Raw genomic sequence first — 14,496 nt, 5'->3', positions numbered from 1 at the left:
CGCTCTGGAGTTTACTCCACAGCTGCTGGGCAATTGTATTGCAAACATAATTAAATACAGCAGTCTATCGGAAAGCAATCGGCCAGTGGAATCAGCCTCTTCGCTTCCAGTCCCCTAGATCCGCAGTTTGCCGCAGGTGTACATCTCAAAAAGTTTTGAAGTTTTGACTATAGCAGGGTTTTTTTTTTATTTTCTTGTATTATTTTGAAATCCAGCTGCTGCAATGAGGAGAACTGCTTGACCTCCTGGATACATCTAGCAGATTGCAGAGACTGGACTGAATATTCCTAGCCTGAAGTAATCAGAGAGTGCTAAGGATGATGTGTATCTTATTCCCTCTGCTCAAAACCTGAAGCAGAAAGAGCAAGAGTTATGAAGCTGCTGCTCATCTCGCCAAGCTGCTCACTTAACAAGCCCCTGTTTGCATCAACAGTCTCCTTGACCATAGCAAAAGCGTAGAAAAGTTTAATAAAGCACTGAGGGGTATGGTAAAGCATATAAAGAAAACATGGCAAACCCTGGTAAATGCATAATATAATCAGGGGGGAAAACTCCAACAATACCATGCAGATTTACTGTGGTAAAAATTTAAGGGGTACTGCTTTTAAAAAATCCTTTAAGATTGGCATCGGATACTCTTACTAAACTTCTGCTCTTTTCCTGCTCACTTACATGCCAAGATAACTGGACTAATGGCTCCAATTATAACTTAACAATGGGGAGGGGGGATGCTTAATAAGAAAGTTGTCCAGGTCATAATGCAAATGAAGGGAGAGCTAATTACCTGACAGCACTGCTAATATCGTCTAACATTTACACCCTTAAGGAGCCCATATTATGCATACAGTCCCTTTGGGAGGAGTTCATTTCATTAAAGAGTTGACTGACTAGTTTTACCGAACAAACCTTTCTCCGCATAGATGACATATAAAGATGCAGTGCATGCATTTTAATGCAAGGTCTGGTGAAGCAGTTAACCTGAGCTGATCCTCAGTGTTAGAATTCCTTCAGAGATCTCAAACGCTGCTCCACCTGGTTGTTGTCATGTGGATGCACTCTATGTTACTGGTATTAAAAGGTTCCTAAGGTTTTTAGACTCCATATTTTGTATTACTTCATTTTCATCCACCCTTATTAGAGCCCCCAACATCCTTTTCATGTTCAGCTCCGCTTACTTTACACGTGCTGCATCAGCCAGTGTCTTTGCTGTGGGACAGGCAGAGAGGTAAAGGTGCAAACGTTAATGGAAATGAGCAGCTTGAACTAAGGGAGGAAGGCACAGTGAAAGAGATACCAAAGCAGCTTAAGAGTAGGGCAAAGTATGATTAACTTTAAATCCCTGCACCTCTACGGCTTCACATAATGCAGTGGCTTTTTTGTGTTTTTCCACAGTGCCGGTCAAACCCCCAGGAAGACGAGGCACGTCTACAATAATGACATGCTGGATGTGTACTGCTCCCAGTGCTGCAAGAAAATCAACCTTCTCAATGACCTGGAGGCCAGGCTGAAGAACTTGAAAGCCAACAGGTACTGAGCAGGCTGCAGGTCTGTGCATGTCATACTGAGGACCATGTGTTATCTACTTCCTTTGAATCCGTCAGTTCCCTGGATTCTTCAAGAAGGTTGTGTGTGTTGTTCGGGCCGTCCCAGGCAGGGTAATCTCTAATCCTGTGTCCTTATTGTGGGAATCCGCCCAAATCAGAGTTAAAAAGCCTGAATCTAATGGAAGGTAGGGAGTGGGCTTTTATTACATTGATTGTAGCTAACAATTTAATCCCATACATCTTACCTGCCATGTACTTCAGTTGTCTACATTCGGTAGGTCTCAAGTATGAGGTTTTCAAAAGATGCTTTAGCAAATTAAATGTCTTGTGGTTCAAAGCATAATATAATTTTATGAAAAGTTTCCCATGCTAAAAGCATAGCAAAGTGTAATAAAGCATAGTGAAAGCATGGTAAAGCATAGGTAAGCACTGTAAAGTATATTAAAAAAATCTTGGCAAACTATGTAAATGCAAAGGATAATCATGTGAAAAGCATGGCAAAACTACAACATTACTGTGCAAATACAGGAAAGGATTTGCCTTTGATGTAAAAATGCAAAGGGATATAGAAAACTGATAAGCAGCACAAAAAAATGTGCATCGCTCGCACGCTACTGAATCAAAGTTGACAGCATGACTGGCCTCTGTAGTTGGGGTTTTCTAAAGGTTAGCAGGCTTTTTGTGGAGATGCTTTCGGTTGCCAAGCCTTGAACAAAATTATTATCTGTAATGACACAGTGAAAAATACTACCCTAATGCCTGTCTAAATATAGGCACCTGGAATGTTCCAAATCCATTGTGCTGTCATTGCTGGTATTATTGTGATCTGATGATGCACTGCTACTGTGAAGGCATCCCAGTGGTATTTTTAAAACAGTCCTGATCTGTCTCAGGTGTTTTAAATGTTATTACTGTTTCGTTCAAGAAATACAATTTAGTATCGATTGCACTGGAAATTAACAATAAAGGCAATTTCAGATCTCTATAACATTCAAACTGCAGTTTCAGTGCACACTAACTGTGATGGTACCTAATTAAAAAAAAAAAAAAAAAGTTCTGAGCTGTAGCAATCTGTGAGAGAAAGAGGAGCCACATTCTACAGATCATTCATTCGATCTTGGATGGTATTGGGGATTTGATGAAGGGTTTAGAGTGCAAGACTCCTTTATCTTAAATTCTGCTGCATCTTCTAAAACCGGCTGATCAAACAGAGCCCCGGGGCTTAGAAGCAAGACCCAGGGCTATGTTTAAGTGATTTCCCTTGGAGTGCATGAACAAGGCAGGCTGGAACAGAGCTACACAGAGCTGTGTCTGAGTGCAGCAGAGAGGGAGTTAAGCTGAGCACAGAGAAAAGTATTGTATCAATTCAGTGATGTCTCTACCTGACAAAGAGTTCATTAGATTTCTCGACCTGACTAGGGAACAAAGAGGTATCAGGTTGATAGTGATTGTGTAACAGGGTAGAGGCTGGGAGCGCAAGATGCCCCACTTTTCAGCTTATAAACATTTTACAGCGCTGAAGAATCCTTTTAATCATTAAAGGCACTGCTAAGAGAAGCTCTGGAAGTGCCCCAGCCTGTACCGCGCTGCCCGCCTGTTTATATATTTAATCCATTTAGTGCTTGTACACAGAAGAGTGCTTTGAATGCTGGGAGTCAGACAATGCTACGGTCCGGCAGTGATCAAAGTCTCAGGTCTCCCACTGTTTTTTTTTTTTTGCAACACTGCCTGTAGCTTCTAAGATGTTTCTTTGTACATGGTCTTGTGTACAGAGGAGAAAAATGCATTGATCATGGAAAGTGGAGATAGCAGGCCTAATTGGGGAAAATCAAACATTTTAAAATATAGATACATTCATGCATCACAAACAGTGGACGTGGGGTACTCTAACTTGGTGCAATCCAATCAAAATGTTGGACAAGGACACGTTAAATGTGTGTGTTATATAATTCTAAAATCGAATAGAAAATCGAAGCGATAATGCATGTGAAGCAAAAAACGTTTGCCAGGTCAGACGTCTGGTCAGCTGGTGCAGTCGATTGTCGTGCATCGCCCCCTTCCTCCAGAAAGCACATCTCTGCTCAATGATGTTGTTTCAGGATAGTTTATTTTCCTGTACAACTAGAAAACTTAAAAACACATGAATCTTTTAGGTTTTATTGATGTGCCTCAGTTAGGGTACTCACATACTTTTTTCTTTTCCTTTTTCACAGTCCCAACAGGAAAATAACAAGCACTGCCTTTGGACGGTAAGTAACTAACAAGACCTCTTGTTTTGTAAAAGGTTATGCCCAATGGCATACATGATGATGTGCACAGATATACAAATAACCCCACCGGACCAGAACTTGCATGTGTTTTTAGGAAATAAAAGTGTAACTCCTCAAACCGTGAAACAAGCAAACTCTTAAATGTAGAAGTTGTGAGAGAGTCTGGGGCACACAAATGGATTGGCTAAAGAACCAGGTTTCACTTAACAAATCTGTTTTGTGCTAGCTGTGGGTTGACTTATGAGTCTGCAGCTCATTGACCCTTTTAAAACTTGACCCAACACAGGAGCTTAGTTTTAAGCACTTTTACACGCACTTGTAATAATACAAAAATAAACAAAAACCAAATAAAAACCTAGCTCCTTCATAGCACTAACTAAACCGCCAGGATCACCCGAACTAACACACCACACAGCTAAGCTGTTTACCTGTAGACAAACACACAGTTTAACACCCAGTACTGTTCAGAAACAGGGCACACACCTTCCTGCGTCCTTCTCTCAGCAGTCTTGAATGAATGCTCTGTGGGTTTTTATTCCCCACAGAAACAAGTATAGGCAGCTATACTTTGCATGTGTGTTTGACAGGGAGGATTTGAACCCCCTCCCCGCTCTGCTACCATATATATAATATATATCTTGCTTTTGGAACATCTGCAGTATTTTTGATTCTTTTAATGATGCAATAAACATTGCACTGTAGCACAAACTGAGCTGAAGGCTACAAAGACAAACATCTGCAAAGAGAATATATTGTGAGCTCTCCAACGCACTCCTATCATAACCAAGCAGAGAGATCAAAGCAGCCACACTGGCTGTTCGCATTCACCCCCCTGCTCAGCGATGTTCATCACACAGTTATGGGACGGGAACCTTCCTGATCTGCTGACTTGCTAAATGTGTGTGCGTTTCACTTTCTCACAGGCAACTGTTTCACAACAGCAACTTCAGCAGCAGCAATGGCAGCACAGAGGATCTGTTCAGAGACAGCATTGATTCCTGTGAGAACGACATCACCGAGAAGGTAAGGAAGAAGCTCTCAGTGTCTCTCGCTGCAGGTGCTGCATGTGTGTTTCAGGAATGTTGTGCTTGCAATACCATCTGGCTTAATCAAGTAAATACGTCAGCATGTGTTTTACCCCCCTGTTCTGTTGCAGTGTTCAGTTAGATTCAATAGAGACAGAGGTTTTTCAGCGTAGGTGTTACAGACACAGGGGTTTGCTTATGTACTGTAAAGTGTTTGGGGTGTTGTGGCAGGCTGGCTCGCAGTGGTGATGTGGATGACGTCACGGACCAGGAAGTAACTCAAACCAAACAGTGGATGGGCAGTTGAAGCTGAGTGTTAGTGCACTCAGCGTATTTAATAAACAAAACAAAATATTAAACAAAAACACAAAACAAAAAGGCGCGAGGGCCAAACGAATAAACAAACAAACAAGTAAGTGTCGTGCTGGCTAATCCAGCACGTTTTAGCAATTGTTTTTTTAAATGTTATTTTCTCTCTCCGTTCTCCCGTACTCTCCTCTACACTCTCAACCCCGAGTGCAGAGTGCTGCTGGTTTATATACTCTGGCCGAGGGATTAACTAGTTGGTAATTATCTTATTATCCCTCGGCCAGAGTCTGCACGCGTTTGGTAAGGATGCATGACTGTCAGCTAGTTAAATAATCAGTAGCTGATCAGCCATGCATCCTCACGGGGTTTTTAAATATAATAACAAAAGACGCGGCGCTTTTACCCGCGCCGCAAACAAAAATACAAATAATAATAAATAGGGGCGGGACACTCCGCCACACATGCCCCCCCTTGTGCGCAGCACACATGGCCTTTTCGGCCACCTCCCCCCTTAGTCCCCAAAGTCCCGGTCAGCAGTCCCGGCGCAGGAACAGGGGCAGCAACGGGCCAAAGGTGGCGGCCACGGTGGGATGTCCTCCTCCCACCCAAACAGCCGTAGTGTTCCAATGGCCCGCGCACCGGCCAGCTCCTCTGGCCAAAAAATTTTTGGGGGTGGTCTCCAGACCTGCCCCCCCTTCTTCATGGCCGACAGCTCCCCTCCGTGGGGCTCTGGCCACCCTTTCTCCTGCAGCGAAATTGCTGCGGGGGAAGCTGGTCTCCTGACCTCCCCCCCCTTCTTCATGGCTGACAGCTGCCCTTCACGGGGCTCCAGCCACAGTATTTCCTGCCGCGAAAGTGCGGCTGGGGAAGCTGGTCTCCTGACCTCCCCCCCCTTTTCCATGGCTGGCAGCTCCCCTTCGTGGGGCTCTGACCACATGATCTCCGGCCGCGAAAGTGCGGCTGGGGGAGCTGGTCTCCTGACCTCCCCCCCTTTCTTCATGGCCGGCAGCTCCCCTCCGTGGGGCTCCGACCACAGTGTAGTGACCCCAGGCGAAGCAGGATCCCTGGCGACCCCAGGCAAAGCAGGATCCCTGGCGACCCCAGGCGAAGCAGGATCCCTGGCGACCCCAGGCGAAGCAGGATCCCTGGCGACCCCAGGCGAAGCAGGATCCCTGGCGACCCCAGGCGAAGCAGGATCCCTGGCGACCCCAGGCGATGTGGAACAGGCAGCCCCAGGCGATGCGAGGCAGGCATCCCTGGGTGGTGCGAGGCAGGGCAGGAGCAGTCCTTCCCATGACGGTGGATGTGGAACCAGCAGGTATTCACCCTCTGCTGGTGGAGGTGGGAGGGGAAAGCAGTCCTCCCACAGCGGCTGAGACGGAACCAGCAGGTATTCACCCTCTGCTGGTGGAGCTGGGAGTGGCAAGCAGTCCTCCCACGGCGGCTGAGGCGGAACCAGCAGGTATTCATCCTCTGCTGGTGGAGGTGGGAGGGGCAAGCAGTCCTCCCACGACGGTTGAGGCAGAACCAGCAGGCATTCATCCTCTGCTGGTGGAGGTGGGAGGGGCAAGCAGTCCTCCCACGACGGTGGAGGCGGAACCAGCAGGCATTCACCCTCTGCTGGTGGAGGTGGGAGGGGCAAGCAGTCCTCCCACGACGGTGGATGTGGAACCAGCAGGCATTCACCCTCTGCTGGTGGAGGTGGCGGAGGCAGAGGCAGCTCTTGCTGCTCTGCTCCTGGTGATGGTGGAGACAGAAGCAGCTCCTGCTGCCCTGCTCCTGGTGGTGGTGGAGACAGAGGCAGCTCCTGCTGCTCTGCTCCTGGTGGTGGTGGAGGCAGAGGCGATGGGGCGGATGCTGGCCACTCAGAGGGAGGCTGTGGCGGTGCTGGCTCCCTCTGCTGTGGCGGCTGGGCTGGTGTGTGCCGTGCTCCCTTCAGCAGCATAAATAGAGGCTGCTGGGGAACACCAGCATCCTGCCCTTCTCCCCCCCAGAAAAATTCAGGGGGTTGAGCCTGTAACTCCTCCCCTTCTGGCTCTTGGGACTGCAGCTTGGGTCCTACGGCTGTGGAAGCGCAGACTTCCACCTCTTGGGCTATGGACGCACCGACTCCCCCCTCTTTGGGCTGTGGACGCACCGACTCCTCCCTCTTGGGCTGTGGACGCACCGACTCCTCCCTCTTGGGCTGTGGACGCACCGACTCCCCCCTCTTGGGCGTAGGACGTTCGGGCTCCTCCCACTCGGGCGTAGGACGTTCGGGCTCCTCCCACTCGGGCGTAGGACGTTCGGGCTCCTCCCACTCGGGCGTAGGACGTTCGGGCTCCTCCCACTCGGGCGTAGGACGTTCGGGCTCCTCCCCAGGCTGTGGAGGCGAAACCAGCAGGCATTCTCCCTCTGCTGGTGGAGACAGTAGCGATGGCTCCTCTCCCTCTGATGCTGGAGACGGTAGCGATGGCTCCTCTCCCTCTGATGCTGGAGATGGCAGCGATGGCTCCTCTCCCTCTGATGCTGGAGACGGTAGCGATGGCTCCTCTCCCTCTGATGCTGGAGACGGTAGCGATGGCTCCTCTCCCTCTGATGCTGGAGACGGCAGCGATGGCTCCTCTCCCTCTGGCGCTGGAGACGGCAGCGATGGCTCCTCTCCCTCTGGCGCTGGAGACGGCAGCGATGGCTCCTCTCCCTCTGGCGCTGGAGACGGCAGCGATGGCTCCTCTCCCTCTGGCGCTGGAGACGGCAGCGATGGCTCCTCTCCCTCTGGCGCTGGAGACGGCAGCGATGGCTCCTCTCCCTCTGATGCTGGAGACGGCAGCGATGGCTCCTCTCCCTCTGGCGCTGGAGACGGCAGCGATGGCTCCTCTCCCTCTGGCGCTGGAGACGGCAGCGATGGCTCCTCTCCCTCTGGCGCTGGAGACGGCAGCGATGGCTCCTCTCCCTCTGGCGCTGGAGACGGCAGCGATGGCTCCTCTCCCTCTGGCGCTGGAGACGGCAGCGATGGCTCCTCTCCCTCTGGCGCTGGAGACGGCAGCAGCAGGGTCTCTCCCATATCCGCAGCCAGGTAGTTGAACACCATGGCTGCGATGTCTGGGAGGGAAGCTGGGTGGTGTTGCTGTTCCCAGGCCTCCCAGCGCTCCCCATCTCTTGCCCACAGGAGGTTGATCACTGCAGGGAGGGCTTCCTCATAATCCCTCCCCGGCTCCACCAGCCAGTCCCAGACTCCCTCAGAGGAGAGTGCATTCGTCCTCTTTGGAGGATGCAGGTCCTCCCTCACTGGACGCTCTGGCTCCTCTTTCTCCTGCCATGGAGGGGGTTGGTCTGGTGCCACGTGCCCAACCTCACCAACCGCGAAGCACCACTCCTCACCCTTCAGGCAGGTGAGGCAGATATCCAGTGTGGCAAGGTAAGGCTGATGTTGCTGCGCCTCCTGCTGCTGTTGTTGCTGCTGCTGCTGCTTTCTCCTCCGGCTACTTTTCCCCATTTTTAATTTGAAAAAAAAAACGAACAAACAAAAAAAAAAACGCACTTTTCAATCCTGGTCCGGCTGTTGGAGGCGTTGTTTGTCCCACGCAGGACACCATATGTGGCAGGCTGGCTCGCAGTGGTGATGTGGATGACGTCACGGACCAGGAAGTAACTCAAACCAAACAGTGGATGGGCAGTTGAAGCTGAGTGTTAGTGCACTCAGCGTATTTAATAAACAAAACAAAATATTAAACAAAAACACAAAACAAAAAGGCGCGAGGGCCAAACGAATAAACAAACAAACAAGTAAGTGTCGTGCTGGCTAATCCAGCACGTTTTAGCAATTGTTTTTTTAAATGTTATTTTCTCTCTCCGTTCTCCCGTACTCTCCTCTACACTCTCAACCCCGAGTGCAGAGTGCTGCTGGTTTATATACTCTGGCCGAGGGATTAACTAGTTGGTAATTATCTTATTATCCCTCGGCCAGAGTCTGCACGCGTTTGGTAAGGATGCATGACTGTCAGCTAGTTAAATAATCAGTAGCTGATCAGCCATGCATCCTCACGGGGTTTTTAAATATAATAACAAAAGACGCGGCGCTTTTACCCGCGCCGCAAACAAAAATACAAATAATAATAAATAGGGGCGGGACACTCCGCCACAGGTGTGTTCTGTAATGTCTGGATTTTAGTTTTAATCATAAAGGGAATCATAAAACAGTGCTGTCCTCGATTCCAAACAGATTTCTGTTAAAGACCTGTCAGTCAAAAGGAATAAATGCAATACAGATGGATATAGATATAGTGCGCTACGATACTGCCTGAGCCATAACAGATACCACAAATAACCAAAGATACTGTTTGAATCCAAACATTTTAACATCCTCCTTGTCTGCGTCTTGTATTGCCATTTGCCTTTCTATTAAAGAATGAAATGGTATAGCGCCACTTAGGATCCAATTATTTACCAAAGAGGAACTCGCAGGGAAGTCATGTGCAGTGTGTTGCAGGCTGCGGCATGGTTGATTTGCATGTGACGCAGGTGTGCTAGTATTTTACTAAAGCTGGCTTTGTCCGGAGAGGCGCTTTGATGCAGGGACGGGATTAATTTGTTTGTGAAACGCTCCTCAGGTGAGCTCTCTGGAGAAGAAGGTGACGGAGCTGGAGAATGACAGCTCGCTGAACGGGGACCTGAAGGGCAAGCTGAAGCAGGAGAACACACAACTGGTGCACAGGTACGGCAGCAGTAACCATCTGCAACAAACACCTGGTGGGGCGCGGGGGAAGCAGGGAAACGATTTGGGGAGATACACAGGGCTGGTGTGAAGTCGCTTGGGGAAGCGCCACATGTGCTGTGGCTTATCTAACTGATGTAGAGTGCCGAAGTTTGGCATTGGCACAGAACAAGCCATGGGGAACAAACACAAAGATGCAATAAAAGAAATTGCCCATACAGTAGAGCAGAGGTGTCCACTCCCGGCTCTGGAGGGCCATTTCACTCCAGGTCTAACAGGACAAAGGAGATCATGAGCTACTGCAGGGTCTGGTTGCAGGTTTCATTGGTTTGTTTCTTTGTGTTCCATATAGCTTGTTCTGTGTCAGTTCTAGCATTCCACACCAGGTAAGCCACAGCATGTGTGGTTATACTCCAAGCCAAGTCGCTTTATTCCACATCTGTGCACGCTGGTGAACTGGGGTTCAAACCAACAGCGTCCCACAACGGTACTGTCCCCCCCAGAGTCATGTACTGGCCTGATGCTTTCACAAAGCCCGGTCATCATTAACCCTGCATTACCTGCTCTTGCAGCTTCCAGTCTTTCAGTTGATCGTCAGGATTCGGCTGTCTATCAGACCACGCAACTTACAGCAAAGGCACCAGGCCAGGATGCAGCCGTTCACATGTATCTGAAACATTTGCATATCACCATATATAAATGATAAAGATTCTCAGCAAAATAAAGGAGGACCAGTAATACTGTTAAAAAAAGCTAATAACAGACAGCGACCCCTCACTAGCACGGTGACCAGTGAGCTCAAGAGGACTCCTGCCCTCCAGAGGCTGGTAGTTCTCTGACTGCTGCTGAGCTCCTGGGTGTAAAGAGGAGATGGGATCGGAGGACAGCCACTGACCTTCAGATCTCCTGAGCTGCTCTGGGGAGTTGTTGCAATGAGGGAACATAATTGTATTGGGGGTGGAGGAATAAGGGTTAAAAGGGAGGCATGGAAATGGATTGGTCAGCAGTCCTTTGACCCCGGGTGTCCTGCTTGTGTGATCAGGGTTCATGAGCTGGAGGAGCAGATAAAGGATCAAGAGGCACGAGCAGAGCAGGTGCTGGAGGAGGAGATCAAGAGGCACAGAGAGGCCTACGTGAAGATGGAGAGGGAGAAGAGCACAGAGATAGAGCTGCTCAACAACAGGTACCAGCTGATCAGGGGCTGAGAAGAGGCACAGGGCTGGACTGGACACTGTTCAAAATAGGGACATGCAGCATTAGGAAGTTTAAACATCATTTAAAAATTAAAGGAAAGTATGAAGCAGGCGTAATTGCAGAAGGTGAGAGTATAGAGTACGCCTTACTAAACCAAATAATTATGCCTTAGAGGGCACAGAAGCATGTTTTTTTTTTTTTGTTTTTTGTAAATGAAATCAAGCTTGCAGTTCATGAGGCCTTTTCTCAGTTGTTGGAGGCAGGTTCGAGGGATATTAAACAGTAAAGCGAGAGGGATGCTGCGTATAGTCTTTTAATTTCAAGACAGGACTGCCTGTCAAGCCACACCTATTTTTAGTGAGTTTGACAGGACCATCTCCTGGTTCCAGTACTAGTTGGAACTGTTTCACCAGCCGGCTTGCTTATTGTCTGAATCCTGTCCTGTCCACAGGGTACAGCAACTGGAAGACGAAAACGGGGAGATGGGCAGCAGCGTAAACAGATTAAAATCACAAACAGAGAAACTGGATGAGGTAATTATTTGGTCTTTTGGATTTCTTGTTTTCTAAAATGGCAGTTATCAATGTCCAGATTATATCAATGCAGCCACAAGGGGGAGCTGAGGGGCTGACTTTCACTCCCCTCGCTTCTTCATGTATTTCCACGTCATGAACTGTTTCTGCGTTTTATTCCTAGGAAAGGCAGCGGATGACATACAAGCTGGAGGACACCAGCCTGCGGCTGAAGGACGAGATGGATTTGTACAAGAAGATGATGGACAAGCTGAGACAGAACCGGCATGAGTTCCAGAAGGAGAGAGAGGCCACGCAGGAGGTGAGAGAGATCGAGAGAGAGACAGCGTTACGGGTCACGCCTCTAAACTAGCAATATTACCATACAGACTTTAAATACCAAGGTAAAACTATAAGCGGTAGACCAGCAGTTCCGGCTCTAGAATTTTACCTTCAGAATTGTGGCGGAGTGTATTAAAGGTATGGATGATTCTTTTATTGGCTGATTTCACAGACCCCGATTATCACTAATCTCGAACCAGCTAATGTTATTTAAGGTAAAGCAGTCCAAGACTAGTGCTAATCGGGGTCTGTGAAACCAGACGTATTTTTGCAAGCATTTGGGGGGTATTCCTTGTTTTACAGCAGTCTAAGACCCTGTTCTCCTCCCTATTCTCCCCCGTTCCCCTCTCGTCCCCCTGTTCCCCCCTCATCTCCCCCGGTTCTCTCCTCTCCAGCTCATTGAGGACCTGCGGAAGGAGCTGGAGCACCTGCAACTGTTCAAGCTGGAGACAGAGCGACCCGGTCGGGGCAGGAGCGCCTCCTCCAGCCTGTCTGAATTCAACGCCAAGACCCGCGAGATGGAGCTGGAGCACGAGATCAAGCGTCTCAAACAGGTGTGGTTTTTTTTTTTTTTTTTTTTTTTTCCAACTTACCACCACCTTAGACTGAAGCATGATCCAGCCTGACTCGTCAGCTATCCCGAATGGAAATAAAATAAAACCTTTGTCTGTAATCGTGCGTGATGTGTTGTGACTGCTGTTGTTTCGCAGGTAACTGAATCAATTAATTCACGAATTAGAAAAATTACACCTGCCTCCTTACATGAGCAAGCACAGTAAGCCGCTGCATTTTCTGTGGCACGTCTAAAAAACTAATTTTACAACGTTGGATTGTAGCAAGCATTGCATTTCAGATAAGATCGGCAGTGCGGGGTACATGCAGATTGCATTGTGTTATTCAGGAGTCCATCCTGGCTCTTATGGGTCTAAACCCTGTGTTTATGCCTGGCCTCCTTCCAGTGTCTTGGGGTCCCTATGGGTGACTGCTTCCCCCAGCCATTCACAGCACTGTTTGGACAGTACCTAGCTACCGGCTGCCAAGAATATCAATTTGGTTCACTTTTTTTTTTTCTGACTCAATTATTTTTGCCTGAGAAAGCTGCAAGACAGAGGCCTCCTTTCTTTTCTGTTGCCAGTTTTAGAACAGGAGATAGACCGCTTTGCAACACACTGACAGCACATGGCTCCATATCAGAGCTGTTCAGAGCTGTTCAGAGAACCACTGGTACCATTGTTTTGTTGAAAAGAAACCAAGTACACCTAAAATGTATGATTAGAAAAAAAATGAGTTCCAAGTTCTACGAGGAGTGGACCCCTATCCCTTCCCGTTCAGACCTGTCCCTCCCTCCCCTTCTCCAAATTAAGTCCCAGTTGAGATTGCTTTTAATGACATTCTCATATTTTGATGTGTTTATTATTATTATTATTATTATTATTATTATTATTATTATTATTATTATTATTTTATCATTGACCCCCCACTACTGTCGTAAGAAGTACCCACTGTAAAAACAGACATTTAACCAGCGAGTTCTTCCTTCTTTTATAACTTTTTTTTTATTATTTATTCAGAAATTAATTTCCCAGGATATCCCAGCTGAAATTCAACATATTGTTTCCAGCGGGGTCCTCCTTCTCCCCAATTTGCTGGTAAACTTATTTTAACTTTACAGTATTGAACTAACAAGGATCCACTGTGTTTAGAGTCACTGTCTGTTCATGTCACTAGCCCATGTGTGTCAGGAATAACAATCAGCTTATAGCTTTGATTCAGAAGAAAGCTTCCTTCTTAAAATAACAGTCTGTATTTGCTTTCTAGGAGTGCATTTGTAGAAACATTTCCCTCCTTGCAGCTCCTGGGAACCTCAATCCTTTCACTCCGGGAAACAATTAGCTCACAACTTGCCTTTTTTTTCTTTCCTGCAGGAGAACCAGAAACTCCGAGAGCAGAACGATGATCTGAATGGACAGATCCTGAGCCTCAGTCTCTACGAAGCCAAGAACCTGTTTGCAACCCACACAAAAGCCCAGTCTCTGGCCGCTGAGATCGACAATGCGTCGAGAGACGAGGTAAACAAATTACAGCCCTTGTGATTAAGTGTGAGGAATGCTGCTCGCCTGGAACACCCTTCATCTTAAGGGATGAAGGAGGGAGGGAGCAGGTCAGTCTCCATGCGTCAAGCCAGCCCTGGACTGGAGGGAGCACCTTTTCTGTTAGGGGGTGAGGGAGCAGACTCCATGTGTCTTTTTAAGACAGAAGTGCGTGCACTTTTATAGAAAAAAGAAAAACTCTGCATGTGGTCTAACATAGGCCTGTTTGCTTTATTTCTGTTTAAAACAGGTTTAAAATAGATACCTGCAGAACTGTTGCAGGAGGTTATTTGCATAGCGGGGTGCTGTGTCGCGGCAGATGTTCGTGCTTTGATTTATTCCCACAGTGTTACAGACTATTCCTGTAAACTGCAGGGACTGCACACGGCCCAAAGTGAGTGTGTGATTACTGGAGAGGAGTGGCGTGGTGAATTAACACAAAACTTTGAGGGCTGTTTTAAGGAATGTTTTTCTTAAGGACTGTTTTTATTTTGTTTGTTTGCTTTTTTTTTTTTTT

General features: G+C 47.9%; 1 protein-coding gene across 3 annotated transcripts in view; it reads left to right on the top strand.

Annotated features, from left to right (window-relative positions):
- LOC117424629 (rab11 family-interacting protein 4A-like) overlaps positions 1–14,496 on the top strand; it is a 70,674-nt gene that overhangs the window by 51,367 nt on the left and 4,811 nt on the right. For 2 of the 3 annotated variants that reach the window (XM_034928533.2, XM_034928536.2), the window contains 10 exons: positions 1,393–1,527; positions 3,758–3,793; positions 4,738–4,837; positions 9,738–9,841; positions 10,884–11,024; positions 11,487–11,568; positions 11,732–11,869; positions 12,285–12,443; positions 13,461–13,538; positions 13,815–13,958. In XM_034928533.2, coding sequence (XP_034784424.2) covers positions 1,393–1,527; positions 3,758–3,793; positions 4,738–4,837; positions 9,738–9,841; positions 10,884–11,024; positions 11,487–11,568; positions 11,732–11,869; positions 12,285–12,443; positions 13,461–13,538; positions 13,815–13,958 — 1,117 coding nt within the window. The remainder of the gene's footprint in view (positions 1–1,392; positions 1,528–3,757; positions 3,794–4,737; positions 4,838–9,737; positions 9,842–10,883; positions 11,025–11,486; positions 11,569–11,731; positions 11,870–12,284; positions 12,444–13,460; positions 13,539–13,814; positions 13,959–14,496) is intronic. The other variant, XM_034928535.2, reaches the window with a different exon arrangement.

This window comes from Acipenser ruthenus, chromosome 19, assembly GCF_902713425.1.
Source record: "Acipenser ruthenus chromosome 19, fAciRut3.2 maternal haplotype, whole genome shotgun sequence".
NCBI classification, from domain to species: domain Eukaryota; kingdom Metazoa; phylum Chordata; class Actinopteri; order Acipenseriformes; family Acipenseridae; genus Acipenser; species Acipenser ruthenus.
The sequence above is the reverse complement of the archived record's forward strand: the minus strand, read 5'-3'. Positions and strand labels throughout refer to the sequence as shown.